Source organism: Oncorhynchus gorbuscha, linkage group LG21 (assembly GCF_021184085.1).
Source record: "Oncorhynchus gorbuscha isolate QuinsamMale2020 ecotype Even-year linkage group LG21, OgorEven_v1.0, whole genome shotgun sequence".
Taxonomy (NCBI): domain Eukaryota; kingdom Metazoa; phylum Chordata; class Actinopteri; order Salmoniformes; family Salmonidae; genus Oncorhynchus; species Oncorhynchus gorbuscha.
Window position 1 is genome coordinate 53,245,509 of NC_060193.1, and position 22,435 is coordinate 53,267,943.

Consider the following 22,435-nt stretch of genomic DNA (forward strand, 5'->3'; position numbering starts at 1 on the left):
AAAACATTACTGCACGTAAGGCACAAATGTAAACAGAGATTTTTGGATATAAATATGCACATTATCGAACAAAACATACATGTATTGTGTAACATGATGTCCTATGAGTGTCATCTGATGAAGATCATCCATTACAAAAAACAATCAATCATAATCACTAGTTATGTGGTTGATGATATTACCAGTTTATCTAGCGTGTCCTGCGTTGCATATAATCGATGCGGTGCGCATTCGCGAAAAAGGACTGTCGTTGCTCCAATGTGTCCCTAACCATAAACATCAATGCCTTTCTTAAAATCAATACACAGAAGTATATATTTTTAAACCTGCATATTTAGTTAAAAGAAATCCAGGTAAGCAGGCAATATTAACCATGTGAAATTGTGTCACTTCTCGAGTTCATTGCATGCAGAGTCAGGGTATATGCAAAAGTTTTGGCCACCTGGCTCATTGCGAACTAATTTGCCAGAATTTTACGTAATTATGACATAACATTGAAGATTGTGCAATGTAACATAAATATTTAGACTTAGGGATGCCAATCCAATAGATAAAATACAGAACGCTTCCATATTTCACTGAAAGAATAAACGTTTTGTTTTCTAAATTAGTTTCCGGATTTGACCATATTAATAACCTAAGGCTCGTATTTCTGTGTGTTATGTTATAATTAAGTCTATGATTTGATAGAGCAGTCTGACTGAGTGATGGTAGGCACCAGCAGGCTCGTAAGCATGTCAGCAGGTTGTCACTGTGCTTCAAGCATTGAGCTGTTTGACTTCAAGCCTATCAACTCCCGAGATGAGGCTGGTGTAACCGATGTGAAATGGCTAGCTAGTTAGCGGGGTGCGCGCTAATAGCGTTTCAAACGTCACTCGCTCTGAGACTTGGAGTAGTTGTTCCCCTTGCTCTGCATGGGTAACGCTGCTTCGAGGGTGGCTGTTGTCGATGTGTTCCTGGTTCGAGCCCAGTTAGGGGCGAGGAGAGGGATGGGAGCTGTTACACTGGCAATACTAAAGTGCCTATAAGAACATCCAATAGTCAAAGGTATATGAAATACAAATGGTATAGAGAGAAATAGTCCTATAATTCTTATAATAACTAACCTAAAACCTCTTACCTGGGAATATTGTAGACTCATCTTAAAAGGAACAACCAGCTTTCATATGTTCTCGTGTTCTGAGCAAGGAACTTAAACGTTAGCTTTCTTACATGGCACATATTGCACTGTTACTTTCTTCTCCAACACAGTTTTTGCATTATTTAAACCAAATTTGACATGTTTCATGAGGCTAAATAGATTTTGTTGTATTGTATTAAGTTAAAATAAGTGTTCATTCAGTATTGTTGTAATTGTCATTACTACAAATTTATCTTCTTTTTTTTTTTTAATCTGCATCGTTTTTTTTTGTTGTCCTCCAATAATCTGTATCGGTGTTGAAAAATCATAATCGGTCGACCTCTAATGGAGTGTGTGGTGTTTGCAGCACCCCAGGACCAGGTCACCAGGACTGGAACTAAAGCTTTGAACCCTGTACATTTTAGCATTTTGTGTCTGTATCCTTGCTTCCCTAACTTTCTGCCTCTCACCATCCCCCGCTTAGGTGGCCACCAGTCTGTGAGCCTAAGTAGGGGATGGTGAGAGGCAGCAAGTTAGGGAAGCAAGGATACAGACATAAAATGCAATGGTCCAGGATCCAACCACCAGTCCACACACTGACCCGCCCACCAGACCCCTCCAATCCATCCACTCCAATGTCCTACCCTGCGATCACTCCACCATTTCTCATGGCTGTCACTCCTACCCTACTGAACTCCCTGTTTTACTGCTGTCTTAACCCCATGTATTTTCCTGTAGCCTACTCTCTTGCCCCTTCATGTTGTGTCAATGTATACTCTGTATGCCTGCAGTTTGTTTCACATTATAATTTGGATTGTAAAGCGTATTAAGACATGTTTAAAATATACTTTAAATAGTGATTTGATCTGTATCTCCCCAGGACCAGCGCTGGAACTAAAGCCTGTACTGCCTGTAAAGAGTGTTTGTCTCCCTCCGTCAGTGAATTAGAGTACTGCAAGGCCTACACACCACAGTCACCCAGGGAAACTCAAGACCACACACACACCACACACACACAAACGTGTGTGCATGGACAGCAAAGGCAGTCTCCAGAGTAAGGGGACAGCTGGGGAGAAAAGCCTCAGGGAGAGAGAGTACAGGATGAGTTAGCAGAGCATTGCATGTCTATCAACCCCAGTCTGGCCTCTACGGTTTGATTAAAGGAAGTGCATTTAGACTTACCAGGTTCCCACATTACTACACAACACAGAGAACACACACAGTCCCTGTGGCAGTGTGTATGTGTGGCCATTATCAGTCTGTCAGTTTAGTCAGACATGACACTCCCAGCATGGACACAAGAGCCATCCCATTCAGACTCCTGAGCGTTCACCAAAACGCATCCCGAATGATTTAACTTCCTGTATACCAGTAAATGTACTGTGCACAGGTCAACTCAACATCTTGGTGCAGGGCTATTCCACTCCAGCCTTGACATATGCAGTACTGCTGGTTTTCCTTTCTCCGTGGTAGTTGAATTGATAACATGTATGACAAAGTAGGATCAATGTGTTAGCCATCTTTCCTAAATAGTCTGAACTAAATTCATATTTCAGAATTCCTAAAGAACTGAGAAAGGCACGGTGTAACGGACTCCAGTTGAGGAAACGCGTGAACAGAGTACAAACGGCACATTACTCAAGTTCCAGTTTGATTTATTAAAGATAATGAGAAGAGACCGTACTAAACAAATACTTTCTAGTTCAGTTTACATACATAAATATTCATTTTGTTCAGGCAAGATGATGGAGTAAACATCTTTGGCACAGATCTGCAGACATTGCTACAAGAGACTGAAATAACATGGCTACTTTGTAGGAAATGACCCAGCTCAGAACAGCTCCATCCAAACATACCCCTTAGCATCTACTCCCTAGACACTTCCATTAGCCCTACTGGTACCATGTTTCCCAATCCATTAATATAGGGACATTTTTGTTCTAGCCCAGCACTAACCCACCATCTGATTTATTGAATCTGGTGTGTTAGTGCTGGGGTAGGTCAAAGGGGAATAGGCTAAGGGTGGATTTGTGAAGTCAACACGGCTCCGTCGAGAGAGAGTCCGCTGATTCACAGACGTTGACACACATTGGTTTCCTGGCAATAGGCTTCAGATTACATGAAGACATTCACATTGTTTAGAGGTCAGATGGATTGTGTAGTGGCTACCCTAAGCTTCCGGTTGCATTCCAACCAGTCTTTAAAAACAGTCATGCTGCGCAGATTATCAGATGCTACAATGCCTGGATTATCGGAATCTCATATAAGATTGATACATGCGACTTAAAAAGACAAGACTAGAAAGCAGAAAATGCCTTTTCCCATTTCTGTTTGCTGCAGGGTGGTCACCGGCAACTGATCACGTGACAGGATCCATTACCTTCCTTCATCATGGGACATTACACATGATGTGGTTCTGTGTGTTTAGTGTAGTCGAGGTGTCTGAGGCTTGTGGTCATACATTGGTCTGTCACTGGTTCTTGTCATTCTTGAGGGCCTGGTTGACAGCTGGAGATAAAAACGTTAGTTATTAGTTTGACTGACAGACCTGGTGACCGTGTGTGTACAGCTAGATTTACATTGCTGAGATGCGGGATAACTAAGTATTGTACTTTACATGTGAATTAGAGTTTGGAGCAGTCCGACTGCTTCAGATGCCTTTTCTGAAGCAGTCAGATTCTCACGGATCATTTTTTAGCTCAACGTGCAATCACTTCACATTTGAACGCGCCATGGGTGACCATTACTCGAACAGTAATTTGCCTCGGCTATGTTGGGGGGGGAAACTGAGGTGTCGGGCGCTGGGAATGTCATTTCCAGAATATAAATCTAACGTGTGTCTGTGCCTCACCTTCTTTAGTGACAGTGTCAGCCATGTTCTTGGCCTTATCACTCAGGTTGTTGACGACACTGTCCAGGGTAGCCTGGTGTCTGAGGAACACGGGACGGACCACACGGTAGTAGAGAATAGCAGAACCGTTCCACGTCACCGGAGCCATACACCACAGCAGGAACAAACACTGTAGGAGAGGGGGATTGAGAGAGGGAGATTCTAGGATGTTTTGGTCTCCTGTTTATTGAATGTTACACACAAGTACCTTGCCAGCATAGTAGAAGGGGAACCAGGAGAGGAAGATGTCAGAGAAAGCCTCGGCAACACTGAAGAATCCGTAGACCACCCAGTAGGTCAACCACTGAGTGTCATCCTCTTTCTTCTTACTCTCTATGGCCTTGATTCTGATTGGACAACAGGACAAGTGATGAATGGAAATAAATGATTTATTTAAAATGATGTTTAACCCTTCACCTGGAGCATATGACGTGAGCATCACAACACCACTTGTTAGATATGTTTTGAGGTGCTACTTACGAGAGGTACGCTGGGTAGACAAAGCCAATCAGGTTACAGAGGAGAGAGGCTCCATAGCCAAACAACAGATACAGACTGATCAGAGAGACCACACCTAGAGACAGAGGGAGACTCTTACCAGATATCTGTCAATCTGGAAACATTTCAAAGCATCGTCATATAATGAAACGTCTGTGTGTGTTAGAGCAGGATGTTGGATGAATAAACAGGACAAGGTGTCATGTGAAACAATTAAAACGCTGACATTGACAAATTCAACGTTGATGTACATAAGACACCTAGTGTAACCATGTGGAATATGAACCATGGAACAGAAGTGAGATTCCACAGATACTGGTCCGCTCTAACCTAAACCAACAAACTAGCAACTACATTAACCTACAGCTGTGAACGTCACGGTCTGTCAAATGAACCCTTCAAACATTTCAGTCAACGAACGTACAATGGAATCCCATGTAAGAAAAACTAGGCTCAATCTGAGTTTTAGAGCTGGACAGAGATAAGGAGACAAACAGCTGCTGCCTGCTATTGTAACACTAGCAAGCAGGAAAACGGCTTTTGTTTGGTTTAGCGCCTGCTTGCATAGGGAAATCATTTAGACCTATGGCACCAGGCTTTTCCTCTGCAGGTTGTCGCATCATCAGTTATAGTACAATACACCAATCTAACCAAAAATCAATACACCTCATGATCTTTAAGAGTGATGACCAGTGTCAGTTGTGGGCAGAAGGCTATATATGGTCACAAAACTATGATTTGGAAAAGCAACGATGGGGCACATTGAAATTAATCTCAAATGTGTCAATGGTGTTTTGTTAAATTCCTGATTTGGAGTGTATCCAGTGTTGGTCATCCACAAACATGCTGCCACTACCCACATACAAACCGGGACGCTACAGACTTCATCAAAAACCCATTCCCCATAACAGGCAAAACAGAAGAGAGACTGTTTGAATACCTTGCTATAAGAGTCCTTCATTGCCATGCTGCTTGAAGTAGCCAAGCCGCAGAGTAAAGCCGAGTAACGCAGAGTAAAGCCGAGTAACGCAGAGTAAAGCCGAGTAACGCAGAGTAAAGCCGAGTAACGCAGAGTAAAGCCGAGTAACGCAGAGTAAAGCCGAGTAACGCAGAGTAAAGCCGAGTAACGCAGAGTAACGCCGACTAACGCAGAGTAACGCCCGAGTAACGCCCGAGTAACGCCCGAGTAACGCCCGAGTAACGCCCGAGTAACGCCCGAGTAACGCCCGAGTAACGCCCGAGTAACGCCCGAGTAACGCCCGAGTAACGCCCGAGTAACGCCCGAGTAACGCCGAGTAACGCCGAGTAACGCCGAGTAACGCCGAGTAACGCCGAGTAACGCCGAGTAACGCCAAGCCTCAGAGTAAAGAGGGTTACATAGGCAGACCTGTCAACCTTGGGAATTTCCCTGAGCCCTAGTTTGGACATGACAATAGTCCTAGGCATCATTAATATAGTGACTAGCCAGTGCCTTCCCCTTCCTCCACCCAACAGCTTAGGTTGGCCAGTGGACAACGTCTGAATGGTGATGTAATCAGAGTACCTCCATAGGCAGCGGTAGAGCAGACAGTCCCTCTCTGACGTTGATGGAAGACTAATGGGCTGGGGTTCCTTCTCCAGAAGAGCTAAACGACATAGTATAGCCTACCGGAAACTTCTCCTCTAAGCTCCCGGTACTGAACACACATTGGCAATAGAGAATTTCACTTCATACCTGACCAGACCAAGGCGCACACCTCTTAAGGTATATTGACACACACATACTATTTTCTGCATATTAGGTCCAATTAGTTCAGTAGTAAACAGAAAGTCCATCACTGCCCAATGTAAAATTATGTTGTTGCTCTTAGGACATTTCCATTAACATCCGTACTGGCAGACCTTGTGTCAATAACACCTAAAAGGACAACATAACAGAACTAGCCTAGTCTCAGATCTGCCCGTGCTCTTGTCAATGTCAACAATGTGTAGGCATTACGGCACCAACAGACAGGCACAACCTCTGAAGGGATCACAACTCAACTGAAGACAGCAGGTCACCCTAAAATCTGCCATCTCAACATAGCAGTTGGGATTTCTGTAGGAGGTAAGGCTAGGGACCAGCTGCTAGCTAGACATTAGAAGCAGCTAAATCGACCACTAACAGTGGATTAACTGCAGTCTAGGCCTCTCTGACCTTCGCTATTTCAAATGAGTGTCGAACAATCATTTTGTTGGCAGCCCAGGCCTATATGGTCATCAAGTCACGTTAAAACAATATTTGGTCTGGTGACACCGTTCGTCTTCTGTGGTTTGTTTGTGTTAGGCCTAACTGGGCTAGTTTGCGTTACCGTTTATCAGCTACAACGGTTGCTGGTTGGTTGGTTAGTTAGTTGTTTTGCTGACATGTCACATTAACGGTCATATGTGCCGACCTTGCCAAACCAGCCAACGTTGCAAAACGAGAAAGTGTCAACTAGCGGCTAGACTAGCGGGTGAAATTAATGTTTCAACATTGACAGAGCAGCATTATAAATCAAGCAACTGGCAAAGTCCGACATTGCAAGTGGATTTAATATAAACTTTTACCTGAAGCGATATATTTCTTCTGTATCCCAGTTTTCTCCTCCACCGTTGCTAGGAGATCTGTCACAAAGTTATTTTTATTCAACAAAGCCTCATAGCGGTTATGAAGTTGGGCAAACATTGTTGTGGTGGCGCCGTGTTGTTGATGTTTGGATGCGTAGCCTACACAAACACAAATCCAACCAAAATGTCAATTTTTAACAAGCGAAAAAAGTTCAAACTTTAAACATATGAAATCATTTACACACCGAATTACTAGTGCGCGCCTACAAGCTGTTGGGAATATGAGTCCAGGCGAAGCAAACGAGCGAGAGGGACGAGTTTAATTAAGGTACAACCAATCAGAAAACGACTTTGTTGCCAACTAGTTGAAGCAACAAGTGATGAAATTCCATTTTTATTGCCGGCAGTAAAGTCCAGTTAACCATTATGCTCCTATTATCTGGTGAGTGGTGACTTTTATACTTCTCTGTTATTGCTAGGGTCATGTATTTTGGACTATGTCATGTGACCTAGATTTGAACATTTATTTGAAGCTTTTTCCAAAAATGAGAATTAGACCAAAAATGAAATAAATTGTTTGAGGATGGTGCTGGACCATCTGGCATAAAAAGAAAAGGGGACAGTTTGATGAAAAAGCTTTAAACAAAGGTTAAAATCCAGGTCATGTGACATGATTGTCCAAAACACAGGGCACTAGTCATTGCACATCTATCTAGTTATTTATGTCAAAAAAGCTATAAAATAGCTTACAGGGCCAGTCTGGATTCTACAAACAGCTGACCCTGCCACTGTTTGACAAATAACTGTATTCTCTGTCTGAACTGAACTTCAGCATGACGCCATTTTAGCACAAGAGGGCACCATCAACCTGCAAATATGAGAGTCATCACTGTACAGTAGTTAGTAAGGCTCCTGATAGGCTAGGCATCACCTGTAGGCCTACTCATTTGTGCAGTCTTTTGGATCCTGGCTATTAGGCTATTAACATTTGAGGGATGGTATACCAGCGGGAGGTTCATCCTAAAATCAAATAACATTTGGGCTCAGCTTGACACAACACTTTGGATGTAATATAATGTCTGACATATGATTCTATTTGGTGGTGAACCTACCCTTTAATACATGATTTAGTTATCCTCCTATAATTGACCCCTAGAATGTAATGACTCATAGCTAACAGCAAAATAACAGATATAAAAGTTCTCTCTGTCTCCTCTCTCTCTTTCACACCCAGCAGGTGTGTTTGCCCATCCATAGAGTGGTGTTTTGCATAGCTGTTGAGCCTCACTGCTCCTGACACTAAGACTGCAGTGTTATCATCGTTGTGTCCAGTCAGTCTTCTTAGAGCCACAGATGAGGAAGATGCTGATCATGCTGGCATTCCTCCTGACTCAGGGTGAGGAACTCTCAGCATCTCATTGTGGTCTACTGGTGTTAATGGTCACATGGAACACGATTCTAATGCCTTTTTTTGAATTATTGTGACGACTCAAAGCAAATAACCCACTGTTTCCAGTTCAGAGTCATCTGTACAACGTGTCCAGAATCAAGATGATAAACCAATATCTGTTCATCTGGGAGAGAGTGTTTATATCAGTGCTGTTGCAAGTTCAACCGGTATTGATGATGACATGAGCTGGTACCTGCTGAAACCTGGACAGGCTCCTAAACTCCTCATCTATAGAGTAAAAACCCTTCAGTCTGGAACACCATCTAGATTCAGTGGCAGTAGATCAGGTACTGAGTACACTCTTACAATCACTGGTTTCCAAGCTGAAGATGTAGGAGATTACTATGGTATGGGTTATTATGGTGGACCAGAGTACTTCACACAGTGATTTAGAGTCATACAAAAACCTCCCCCAGTCAGACTGCACAGAGACTGTACTGCTGCAGCTGGGACATACTGCAGGTGTTGAGGAACAACAGACTATGATATGAAACACTGGTTCACTGAACACACAACTCAGGTCCTGGTTATATGACATCACCAAGCATAAATAACCACCACTTTACCACCATACAGAACATCTGGATACAACTCACACATTAATCTCAAATTCACCTAATAGTTTAGTCATGATCAAAACTAACAACTATATCCCATAACCTCCTCCTATGTCTATAATGGTCAGATGATGTGGTTCAGCTCCTGTCCCCAGATATTCACTGTCCCAAGGGGATCTATTCACTACCCACCCCCCCCCCCCTACCCACCCACCCTCCCTCACCCCCTACCCACCCTCCCTCACCCCCTACCCACCCCCTATCAACTTTCTAATGTCCATGTTTTACAGAGCAGTTTTGTCTTTGTTTAACCACAAGTCCACAGATATTCACTTCTATTTCGTTACATAATACAAATCAGGGACACCTTGTTTGACATTAATACAAAGTATTTTATTTTGTTAACATTTCCAATCTGAAAGCAGAAGCAATAAAACACAGGTACAGATTTAAAGATGCAGAATCCCAGATTGATGACCAGAGATGAAGCTCTAGATAGATATCTAGAATGATAGAATGACAGATAGGTAGATGTTCTCTGTGTACAGGGTGTCTACTGGGAGCAGTGGTGTGGCTCCAGTGTGTGAGTGACGGGGGGTCTGGTCTTTTAGGGTGGCCTCACAGGTGACTGAGCCAGCCTTCCTCCACTGGTCAGTGGGGAGGGTGAGGCTGCTGCTCCAGCTGTAGTGACCGTCCTTCTCCAGGACCTCCAGACTCTGGCTGCCCTGCAAGACCCCCCCGGCCCCCAGCCTCCAACCCAGCTTCCAGCCCTCCGGGAAGCCCCTGTTGGCCAGACACACTAGAGCCACATTCCCCTGGTCCTGCTCCTCACTGGAGGGAAGTAGGACAGTCAGGGAGGGAGGTACCACACCCACTAGGAGAGAGAAGAGGAGGGGGGGGGTAGGAGAGATGACATGTAAGGGTTAAACTGGACAAGAACCTTGAAGAACTTTCAGCAACTTTAATAAGAAGAAACAAATATGATATTCATATTGTATAAAGTAGTCTGTGAAAATGGCAAGTTAAATATAAATATATTTTACACACTTACTTCCCTCCAATATCATTGATGAAGCAACACCACACACTACAGTCAGTGATGCATTAAAGTACAGTTCAGAAATGAAACTTACTTATAAAATGCATTTAACAATGCTGCTGAACTGTTTTTGTGTATTTAAAGACATCGAACACACCAAACTATCATTTTTTGGCATATTAGGTTGTTGTCCTTGATCATTAGGTTATGTGGAAACACACTCGGAATCAAATAAATTAAACAAATCAAATAAATGAAACAAATAAAATAAATGAAACATTAAAAACTACAACTTTTTCTGAATAATTACTTTTTGTGACTTTATAAAATGTTCAATTGAATGTATTATAAAAAAGGATGAATCTCTTGTACTTACAGTCAACGATGAGTTTGGTGCCTCCACCGAAAGTGTACCACAGTGACACAGACTCATTGAACAGCCGTACAAAAACCTCCTGCACTTTACACACACCAGTAACTCTCTACACAACACATTCAACCCTACCACTGATTGTCGGTCAAAAACAGCATGTGTAGGTCATAACTTTTCAAATTAGTTATTTTATATTATTACTTTTTGCTGAATTCCCCCCTGACTATAAAATATAAATGTTGGAGATCTGTAATATCTCTGACAAACTCACTAAGTATAAGAAGCAGCCATGTAGAATAGAAATACACCAGTATTTAATGAAAAAAGTTACATGTAACTAAATACTGTAGTTAATTCCAGGCCTTCAAACAGATTCAGGTAAGCTATTTCCTTCCATGTTTAATATTGTTATTGTGTTGCATTAACAGTTTCATCATCTGTCCTGAGGTAGGGTGTTTCCATAGAGGAGGTGCTTTGCATCGGCAGCTCATGCTTCAGTGCTCTGGGAGTGTTTATAGCCCTGTGAGTTTCAGACTGCAGGACTGAGATCTGTCCATCAACACAACAGAAACCACGACAACCATGACTCTGATCACCATCTTTATCTGGACCCTGGTCTGCTGCTGCCTCAAAGGTCTGTTGTTTTATAACTCTTGCAATGGAACAATACATGTTGAGTACCTTGTATAATCATCGAAATGGATCTCAATTAAGAAATGTACATTCATAAAATATATTTAAATATAAGTCATATCTTATTCATACTCGTTGATCAATTTATATTTTTCTTCTTCAGGATCCGGAGGTCAGGTGACTGTGACTCAGCCTCCTGTAGTGACATTTTCTCCAGGAGACCCTGTCACTCTGACCTGTACAACCAACCCTAAAGTGTACAGATGGGATGATGGAGATGAGGGTGTGTTCTGGTATCAACAGAGACCTGGAGAAGCTATCAAACTCCTGATAATATACGCAAAGAAACTGCTAGGTGGGATTCCTGCTAGATTCAGTGGCAGTGGGTCTGAGAGGGACTTCACTCTGACCATCAGTGGAGTCCAGGCTGAAGATGCTGCAGTTTACTACTGTCAGAGTTACCACAGTGGTAATGTGTTCACACAGTGATTTAGAGACGTACAAAAACCTCCTGTACAAAATGACACACATCACTGGTCCACTGAACACAGAACTAAAGGTCTTGTTATATGACATCACCAAGTATAAACACTTTACTAACTCACAGAAATAATGGTTACAAACTAGTACCATAACTCTTCCAACCTCCAATGTCTACAAATGTCCTCAGGAAGATACAGGTGAAATAGTCCCATAGACTATAAAAAAAAAGTTGGTCTGCCACAGTGATTGGTTGGTCAACCGGACACACACAGCTGGCTAACACATCTGTGCAGCAGTATTGAGTGTGTAAGTGCATGACTGTGTGTGACAGAGAGAGAGCCCTGTGAAACAGAAACTTAGATTTGCATGGCCCCTCTCCCAGAATAGAGCAGTACACTCCCCAGATGTTCCCCCATCCTTAACACCCCACCAGCGCTAGACCAGAGGAGGTCAAAGATCAAAGTCAGAGGATAGATGTCAGCCACAGGTCATTGTATAGGTCACTGCACTAGTCTTGTGTGGTGTACACAGGAAGAGGTTGGACACCGGACGTCAGCCAGACTGGTAGAGGTCAAAGATTTTAAAAAGTCAGAGGTCAGTTCCCAAGGGAAGAGGGCCTGTCACTTCTAGTCAGCTTTTAGTTAGAGACTAGATGATGAGAGCACTGTTTACTAAGGTCACATTTTACATCCCTAGTGCCCACTAGAATGGCATGAGGAAGTATTAGAAAACGAGTAATCTACATCTGAAGATTCATCATGAATTCATCATGAATCAGCACTGAGACAGACTCAACATGAATTCATCATGAATCAGCACTGAGACAGATTCAACATGAATTCATCAGGAATCAGCACTGAGACAGACTCAACATGAATTCATCATGAATCAGCACTGAGACAGATTCAACATGAATTCATCATGAATCAGCACTGAGACAGACTCAACATGAATTCATCATGAATCAGCACTGAGACAGATTCAACATGAATTCATCAGGAATCAGCACTGAGACAGACTCAACATGAATTCATCATGAATCAGCACTGAGACAGACTCAACATGAATTCATCAGGAATCAGCACTGAGACAGATTCAACATGAATTCATCATGAATCAGCACTGAGACAGACTCAACATGAATTCATCATGAATCAGCACTGAGACAGACTCAACATGAATTCATCAGGAATCAGCACTGAGACAGACTCAACATGAATTCATCATGAATCAGCACTGAGACAGATTCAACATGAATTCATCAGGAATCAGCACTGAGACAGATTCATCAGGAATCAGCACTGAGACAGATTCATCATGAATTCATCAGGAATCAGCACTGAGACAGACTCAACATGAATTCATCAGGAATCAGCACTGAGACAGACTCAACATGAATTCATCAGGAATCAGCACTGAGACAGATTCATCATGAATTCATCAGGAATCAGCACTGAGACAGATTCAACATGAATTCATCAGGAATCAGCACTGAGACAGATTCATCAGGAATCAGCACTGAGACAGATTCATCAGGAATCAGCACTGAGACAGATTCATCATGAATTCATCAGGAATCAGCACTGAGACAGACTCAACATGAATTCATCAGGAATCAGCACTGAGACAGATTTATCATGAATTCATCATGAATCAGCACTGAGACAGATTCAACATGAATTCATCAGGAATCAGCACTGAGACAGACTCAACATGAATTCATCAGGAATCAGCACTGAGACAGATTTATCATGAATTCATCATGAATCAGCACTGAGACAGATTCAACATGAATTCATCAGGAATCAGCACTGAGACAGATTCAACATGAATTCATCATGAATCAGCACTGAGACAGATTCATCATGAATCAGCACTGAGCCAGATGGAAGTCTTCATCTCAGTTTAGAATACCTCCAGGGTCACTGACAGGTCAGCCAGTGGCAAAGGACAGCAGTTCCAAAAGCACATGCTCAGCCACACACAACCTCCTAATGCCTCCACCAGTACCTGTCCTGTACCACACTGGTGCATCTCCCAGACCCAATCCTGAGTGAACTAGACTGGACATCAGACAGAGGATAACATTCACCTCTAGCTGGTATGTCTGACCTCGCAAGGTTAAGAATCTGATATAAATGGGTTCTTACACGCTAAGATTCTTTATTACACCCATATTGTAGAGTATAAGTGCCATTTAAGATTAGATCTCATGTTTCTCTGTATTTATTTATTTAATTAGGCAAGTCAGTAAAGAACAAAGTGTTATTTACAATGACGGCCTACACCGGACACACGGCCTTGCGCTCCCCAATGGGATTCCCAATCACAGGCCGGATGTGATACAGCCTGGAGTCAAACCAGGGTGTCTGTAGTGACGCCTCTAGCACTGAGATGCAGCACCTTAGACCACTGTGCCACTCAGGAGCCCTGTAGCTTTCCACACATTTGCTGAATATGCTACAATGGATCCAAACAAATAAGTCCACCTGATGCTTTTGTTCTCTGTAATGTTGCATATTCAATCTGTGGTCTCTTTCTCCCCCAAATGAACTTCTTTATGACAGAGTCAAGTTTAGACCAATAGTCTATAGGAGGCGGCAGTGGGAACATGGAACTCGTAAAATTGATACGAAGGAGGACATTCATTTTAATCATTGAGATTCTAGCATGCAAAGAAGTGGCCATAGCAGACCATCTTTTTATGTATTTCTGGATATTCTGAAAGGTTTCTAAGTAGTTCTTCCTGAAAGTAGTGTGGATAGAGGGGTTAAGTAATGTCTAAGTAGGTGGTTTGTTTCTTCACTGGGATAAAGGGTGGTAGTTGCTTCCCTTAGCTGAGTTAAGAGGTAGTAGATCTGTTTTAGACCAGTTGATCTTGTAACCAGACCGTGACCTGAAGGCTGTGAAAACAGACATTATTGTCTGGAGGGATTTCTGAACATTTGCAACGTAAAGCAGTATGTCATCTGCATACAGAGAACTTGCTTGTTAAGCCAAGGTTGGAAATTTACTGCCACCTGCCATAATGGAATGTTTCCACACGAGTATAATGCATTGGCTGATTCCTCCTGATGACCTGTATGCAATTATGTGATCATTCCTTAACCCATAGGAAGTCCCACCTAGTTGACTACTTCAAAATGGTGGAATCCCTCAATGGCAATGTCCATGCAAAACGGTTATATCCATCTGAGGCCTCAATCATTATTTATGGTTTGAACTGAAATTCAGCATGACGCCATTTTAGCACAAGTCTGGAATATCAAATATAGAATAGCAATACACTAGTATTGAATGGATACACTTAAATGTAACTAAAATCTATGGTCAATTACAGGCCTGCCACAGATTTAGGTAAGAAATGTCCTTCCATGTTTAAGATTATTGTGTTTATGTCATTGCATTAACAGTTTCATCATCTGTCCTGAGGCAGGGTATTTCCATAGAGCAGGTGCCTTGCATTGGCAGCTTATTCTTCAGTGCTCTGGGAGTGTTTATAGCCCTCAGAGTTTCACACTTCATGAATTATATCTGTCCTGACAGTACGACTGCAGTGTTATCAGCATTGGGTCTACTGGTTTTAGCAGGTTTTAATGGGCTTGTACATGTTTGGACATGGAAAATGTTTTCAATGCTTTTCATCTGGATTATTAAGACGACTCAAAGCTACATTTTTCTGTTTCAATTTCAGAGTCATCTGCACAACGTGTCCTGAATCAAGCTGATGAATTGAAGTCAGTTCGTCTGGGAGACAGCGTGTCTATCAAAACTGTTGCAAGTTCAACCGGTATTGATGACATGAGCTGGTACCTGCTGAAACCTGGACAGGCTCCTAAACTCCTCATCTATAATGTAAAAACCCTTCAGTCTGGAACACCATCTAGATTCAGTGGCAGTAGATCAGGTACTGAGTACACTCTTACAATCACTGGTGTCCAAGCTGAAGATGTAGGAGATTACTATGGTATGGGTGTATATGGTGGACCAGAGTACTTCACACAGTGATTTAGAGTCGTACAAAACCTTCCTCAGTCAGACTGCACAGAGACTGTACTGCTGCAGCTGGGACATACTGCAGGTGTTGAGGAACAACAGACTATGATATGAAACACTGGTTCACTGAACACACAACTCAGGTCCTGGTTATATGACATCACCAAGCATAAATAACCACCACTTTACCACCAATGGTCAGATAATGTGGTTCCCAGAATAGAGCACCTCTGTCCCCTGATATTCATAACCACCACTTTACCACCATACAGAACATCTGGATACAACTCACAAATTAATCTCAAATTCACAAAATAGTTTAGTCATGATCAAAACTAACAACTATATCCCATAACCTCCTCCTATGTCTATAATGGTCAGATGATGTGGTTCAGCTCCTGTCCCCAGATATTCACTGTCCCAAGGGGGTCTATTCACTACCCATCCCCCCTCCCCCCTACCAACCTTCTAATGTTCAGTTAGTCTTTGTTTAACAAGTCTTTGTTTAACCACAAGCCCACAGATATTCACTTCTATTTCTTTACATAATACAAATCAGGGACACCTTGTTTGACATTAATACAAAGTATTTTATTTTGTTAACATTTCCAATCTGAAAGCAGAAGCAATAAAACACAGGTACAGATTTAAAGATGCAGAATCCCAGATTGATGACCAGAGATGAAGCTCTAGATAGATATCTAGAATGATAGAATGACAGATAGGTAGATGTTGTCTGTGTACAGGGTGTCTACTGGGAGCAGTGGTGTGGCTCCAGTGTGTGAGTGACGGGGGTCTGGTCCTTTAGGGTGGCCTCACAGGTGACTGATCCAGCCTTCCTCCACTGGTCAGTGGGGAGGGTGAGGCTGCTGCTCCAGCTGTAGTGACCGTCCTTCTCCAGGACCTCCAGACTCTGGCTGCCCTGCAAGACCCCCCCGGCCCCCAGCCTCCAACCCAGCTTCCAGCCCTCCGGGAAGCCCCTGTTGGCCAGACACACTAGAGCCACATTCCCCTGGTCCTGCTCCTCACTGGAGGGAAGTAGGACAGTCAGGGAGGGAGGTACCACACCCACTAGGAGAGAGAAGAGGAGGGGGGGTAGGAGAGATGACATGTAAGGGTTAAACTGGACAAGAACCTTGAAGAACTTTCAGCAACTTTAATAAGAAGAAACAAATATGATATTCATATTGTATAAAGTAGTCTGTGAAAATGGCAAGTTAAATATAAATATATTTTACACACTTTTACTTCCCTCCAATATCATTGATGAAGCAACACCACACACTACAGTCAGTGATGCATTAAAGTACAGTTCAGAAATGAAACTTACTTATAAAATGCATTTAACAATGCTGCTGAACTGTTTTTGTGTATTTAAAGACATCGAACACACCAAACTATCATTTTTTGGCATATTAGGTTGTTGTCCTTGATCATTAGGTTATGTGGAAACACACTCGGAATCAAATAAATGAAACAAATCAAATAAATGAAACAAATAAAATACATGAAACATTAAAAACTACAACTTTTTCTGAATAATTACTTTTTGTGACTTTATAAAATGTTCAATTGAATGTATTATAAAAAAGGATGAATCTCTTGTACTTACAGTCAACGATGAGTTTGGTGCCTCCACCGAAAGTGTACCACAGTGACACAGACTCATTAAACAGCCGTACAAAAACCTCCTGCACTTTACACACACCAGTAACTCTCTACACAACACATTCAACCCTACCACTGATTGTCGGTCATAAACAGCATGTGTAGGTCATAACTTTTCAAATTAGTTATTTTATATTATTACTTTTTGCTGAATTCCCCCCTGACTATAAAATATAAATGTTGGAGATCTGTAATATCTCTGACAAACTCACTAAGTATAAGAAGCAGCCATGTAGAATAGAAATACACCAGTATTTAATGAAAAAGTTACATGTAACTAAATACTGTAGTTAATTCCAGGCCTTCAAACAGATTCAGGTAAGCTATTTCCTTCCATGTTTAATATTGTTATTGTGTTGCATTAACAGTTTCATCATCTGTCCTGAGGTAGGGTGTTTCCATAGAGGAGGTGCTTTGCATCGGCAGCTCATGCTTCAGTGCTCTGGGAGTGTTTATAGCCCTGTGAGTTTCAGACTGCAGGACTGAGATCTGTCCATCAACACAACAGAAACCACGACAACCATGACTCTGATCACCATCTTTATCTGGACCCTGGTCTGCTGCTGCCTCAAAGGTCTGTTGTTTTATAACTCTTGCAATGGAACAATACATGTTGAGTACCTTGTATAATCATCGAAATGGATCTCAATTAAGAAATGTACATTCATAAAATATATTTAAATATAAGTCATATCTTATTCATACTCGTTGATCAATTTATATTTTTCTTCTTCAGGATCCGGAGGTCAGGTGACTGTGACTCAGCCTCCTGTAGTGACATTTTCTCCAGGAGACCCTGTCACTCTGACCTGTACAACCAACCCTAAAGTGTACAGATGGGATGATGGAGATGAGGGTGTGTTCTGGTATCAACAGAGACCTGGAGAAGCTATCAAACTCCTGATAATATACGCAAAGAAACTGCTAGGTGGGATTCCTGCTAGATTCAGTGGCAGTGGGTCTGAGAGGGACTTCACTCTGACCATCAGTGGAGTCCAGGCTGAAGATGCTGCAGTTTACTACTGTCAGAGTTACCACAGTGGTAATGTGTTCACACAGTGATTTAGAGACGTACAAAAACCTCCTGTACAAAATGACACACATCACTGGTCCACTGAACACAGAACTAAAGGTCTTGTTATATGACATCACCAAGTATAAACACTTTACTAACTCACAGAAATAATGGTTACAAACTAGTACCATAACTCTTCCAACCTCCAATGTCTACAAATGTCCTCAGGAAGATACAGGTGAAATAGTCCCATAGACTATAAAAAAAAAGTTGGTCTGCCACAGTGATTGGTTGGTCAACCGGACACACACAGCTGGCTAACACATCTGTGCAGCAGTATTGAGTGTGTAAGTGCATGACTGTGTGTGACAGAGAGAGAGCCCTGTGAAACAGAAACTTAGATTTGCATGGCCCCTCTCCCAGAATAGAGCAGTACACTCCCCAGATGTTCCCCCATCCTTAACACCCCACCAGCGCTAGACCAGAGGAGGTCAAAGATCAAAGTCAGAGGATAGATGTCAGCCACAGGTCATTGTATAGGTCACTGCACTAGTCTTGTGTGGTGTACACAGGAAGAGGTTGGACACCGGACGTCAGCCAGACTGGTAGAGGTCAAAGATTTTAAAAAGTCAGAGGTCAGTTCCCAAGGGAAGAGGGCCTGTCACTTCTAGTCAGCTTTTAGTTAGAGACTAGATGATGAGAGCACTGTTTACTAAGGTCACATTTTACATCCCTAGTGCCCACTAGAATGGCATGAGGAAGTATTAGAAAACGAGTAATCTACATCTGAAGATTCATCATGAATTCATCATGAATCAGCACTGAGACAGACTCAACATGAATTCATCATGAATCAGCACTGAGACAGATTCAACATGAATTCATCATGAATCAGCACTGAGACAGACTCAACATGAATTCATCATGAATCAGCACTGAGACAGACTCAACATGAATTCATCAGGAATCAGCACTGAGACAGATTCAACATGAATTCATCATGAATCAGCACTGAGACAGACTCAACATGAATTCATCATGAATCAGCACTGAGACAGACTCAACATGAATTCATCAGGAATCAGCACTGAGACAGACTCAACATGAATTCATCATGAATCAGCACTGAGACAGATTCAACATGAATTCATCATGAATCAGCACTGAGACAGACTCAACATGAATTCATCAGGAATCAGCACTGAGACAGACTCAACATGAATTCATCAGGAATCAGCACTGAGACAGACTCAACATGAATTCATCAGGAATCAGCACTGAGACAGATTCATCATGAATTCATCAGGAATCAGCACTGAGACAGATTCAACATGAATTCATCAGGAATCAGCACTGAGACAGATTCATCAGGAATCAGCACTGAGACAGATTCATCAGGAATCAGCACTGAGACAGATTCATCATGAATTCATCAGGAATCAGCACTGAGACAGACTCAACATGAATTCATCAGGAATCAGCACTGAGACAGATTTATCATGAATTCATCATGAATCAGCACTGAGACAGATTCAACATGAATTCATCAGGAATCAGCACTGAGACAGACTCAACATGAATTCATCAGGAATCAGCACTGAGACAGATTTATCATGAATTCATCATGAATCAGCACTGAGACAGATTCAACATGAATTCATCAGGAATCAGCACTGAGACAGATTCAACATGAATTCATCATGAATCAGCACTGAGACAGATTCATCATGAATCAGCACTGAGCCAGATGGAAGTCTTCATCTCAGTTTAGAATACCTCCAGGGTCACTGACAGGTCAGCCAGTGGCAAAGGACAGCAGTTCCAAAAGCACATGCTCAGCCACACACAACCTCCTAATGCCTCCACCAGTACCTGTCCTGTACCACACTGGTGCATCTCCCAGACCCAATCCTGAGTGAACTAGACTGGACATCAGACAGAGGATAACATTCACCTCTAGCTGGTATGTCTGACCTCGCAAGGTTAAGAATCTGATATAAATGGGTTCTTACACGCTAAGATTCTTTATTACACCCATATTGTAGAGTATAAGTGCCATTTAAGATTAGATCTCATGTTTCTCTGTATTTATTTATTTAATTAGGCAAGTCAGTAAAGAACAAAGTGTTATTTACAATGACGGCCTACACCGGACACACGGCCTTGCGCTCCCCAATGGGATTCCCAATCACAGGCCGGATGTGATACAGCCTGGAGTCAAACCAGGGTGTCTGTAGTGACGCCTCTAGCACTGAGATGCAGCACCTTAGACCACTGTGCCACTCAGGAGCCCTGTAGCTTTCCACACATTTGCTGAATATGCTACAATGGATCCAAACAAATAAGTCCACCTGATGCTTTTGTTCTCTGTAATGTTGCATATTCAATCTGTGGTCTCTTTCTCCCCCAAATGAACTTCTTTATGACAGAGTCAAGTTTAGACCAATAGTCTATAGGAGGCGGCAGTGGGAACATGGAACTCGTAAAATTGATACGAAGGAGGACATTCATTTTAATCATTGAGATTCTAGCATGCAAAGAAGTGGCCATAGCAGACCATCTTTTTATGTATTTCTGGATATTCTGAAAGGTTTCTAAGTAGTTCTTCCTGAAAGTAGTGTGGATAGAGGGGGTTAAGTAATGTCTAAGTAGGTGGTTTGTTTCTTCACTGGGATAAAGGGTGGTAGTTGCTTCCCTTAGCTGAGTTAAGAGGTAGTAGATCTGTTTTAGACCAGTTGATCTTGTAACCAGACCGTGACCTGAAGGCTGTGAAAACAGACATTATTGTCTGGAGGGATTTCTGAACATTTGCAACGTAAAGCAGTATGTCATCTGCATACAGAGAACTTGCTTGTTAAGCCAAGGTTGGAAATTTACTGCCACCTGCCATAATGGAATGTTTCCACACGAGTATAATGCATTGGCTGATTCCTCCTGATGACCTGTATGCAATTATGTGATCATTCCTTAACCCATAGGAAGTCCCACCTAGTTGACTACTTCAAAATGGTGGAATCCCTCAATGGCAATGTCCATGCAAAACGGTTATATCCATCTGAGGCCTCAATCATTATTTATGGTTTGAACTGAAATTCAGCATGACGCCATTTTAGCACAAGTCTGGAATATCAAATATAGAATAGCAATACACTAGTATTGAATGGATACACTTAAATGTAACTAAAATCTATGGTCAATTACAGGCCTGCCACAGATTTAGGTAAGAAATGTCCTTCCATGTTTAAGATTATTGTGTTTATGTCATTGCATTAACAGTTTCATCATCTGTCCTGAGGCAGGGTATTTCCATAGAGCAGGTGCCTTGCATTGGCAGCTTATTCTTCAGTGCTCTGGGAGTGTTTATAGCCCTCAGAGTTTCACACTTCATGAATTATATCTGTCCTGACAGTACGACTGCAGTGTTATCAGCATTGGGTCTACTGGTTTTAGCAGGTTTTAATGGGCTTGTACATGTTTGGACATGGAAAATGTTTTCAATGCTTTTCATCTGGATTATTAAGACGACTCAAAGCTACATTTTTCTGTTTCAATTTCAGAGTCATCTGCACAACGTGTCCTGAATCAAGCTGATGAATTGAAGTCAGTTCGTCTGGGAGACAGCGTGTCTATCAAAACTGTTGCAAGTTCAACCGGTATTGATGACATGAGCTGGTACCTGCTGAAACCTGGACAGGCTCCTAAACTCCTCATCTATAATGTAAAAACCCTTCAGTCTGGAACACCATCTAGATTCAGTGGCAGTAGATCAGGTACTGAGTACACTCTTACAATCACTGGTGTCCAAGCTGAAGATGTAGGAGATTACTATGGTATGGGTGTATATGGTGGACCAGAGTACTTCACACAGTGATTTAGAGTCGTACAAAAACCTTCCTCAGTCAGACTGCACAGAGACTGTACTGCTGCAGCTGGGACATACTGCAGGTGTTGAGGAACAACAGACTATGATATGAAACACTGGTTCACTGAACACACAACTCAGGTCCTGGTTATATGACATCACCAAGCATAAATAACCACCACTTTACCACCAATGGTCAGATAATGTGGTTCCCAGAATAGAGCACCTCTGTCCCCTGATATTCATAACCACCACTTTACCACCATACAGAACATCTGGATAC

At 42.2% G+C, this 22,435-nt stretch overlaps 1 protein-coding gene, 1 pseudogene and 3 gene segments (V, D, J or C); 2 read left to right on the plus strand and 3 right to left on the minus strand.

The window, feature by feature from the left end:
* Positions 1-2,758: 2,758 nt before the first annotated feature.
* Positions 2,759-7,498, minus strand: LOC124008294 (receptor expression-enhancing protein 6-like). Of its 2 annotated transcripts, XM_046319454.1 has the most exons (6): positions 7,322-7,498; positions 7,077-7,235; positions 4,491-4,584; positions 4,219-4,357; positions 3,972-4,140; positions 2,759-3,628 (listed from the first exon to the last, which is right to left on the minus strand). In XM_046319454.1, the coding sequence occupies exons 2-6, from the start codon at positions 7,192-7,194 to the stop codon at positions 3,591-3,593; spliced, it is 558 nt and encodes a 185-aa protein (XP_046175410.1). In that variant the 5' UTR covers positions 7,195-7,235; positions 7,322-7,498; the 3' UTR covers positions 2,759-3,590. The 2 variants fall into 2 exon arrangements, with proteins under 2 accessions (XP_046175410.1, XP_046175409.1); XM_046319453.1 differs by having other exon boundaries at positions 7,077-7,497.
* A 1,958-nt stretch (positions 7,499-9,456) lies between these two features.
* Positions 9,457-10,975, minus strand: LOC124008043 (annotated as a pseudogene).
* On the plus strand, positions 10,174-11,626 carry LOC124008295. The segment is given in 2 exon segments: positions 10,174-11,129; positions 11,292-11,626. Coding segments are annotated over 2 exon segments (378 nt in total).
* A 4,552-nt stretch (positions 11,627-16,178) lies between these two features.
* Positions 16,179-17,695, minus strand: LOC124008044. The segment is given in 3 exon segments: positions 16,179-16,678; positions 17,220-17,298; positions 17,642-17,695. Coding segments are annotated over 3 exon segments (453 nt in total).
* LOC124008419 lies at positions 17,648-18,344 on the plus strand. The segment is given in 2 exon segments: positions 17,648-17,849; positions 18,012-18,344. Coding segments are annotated over 2 exon segments (378 nt in total).
* Positions 18,345-22,435: the final 4,091 nt, after the last annotated feature.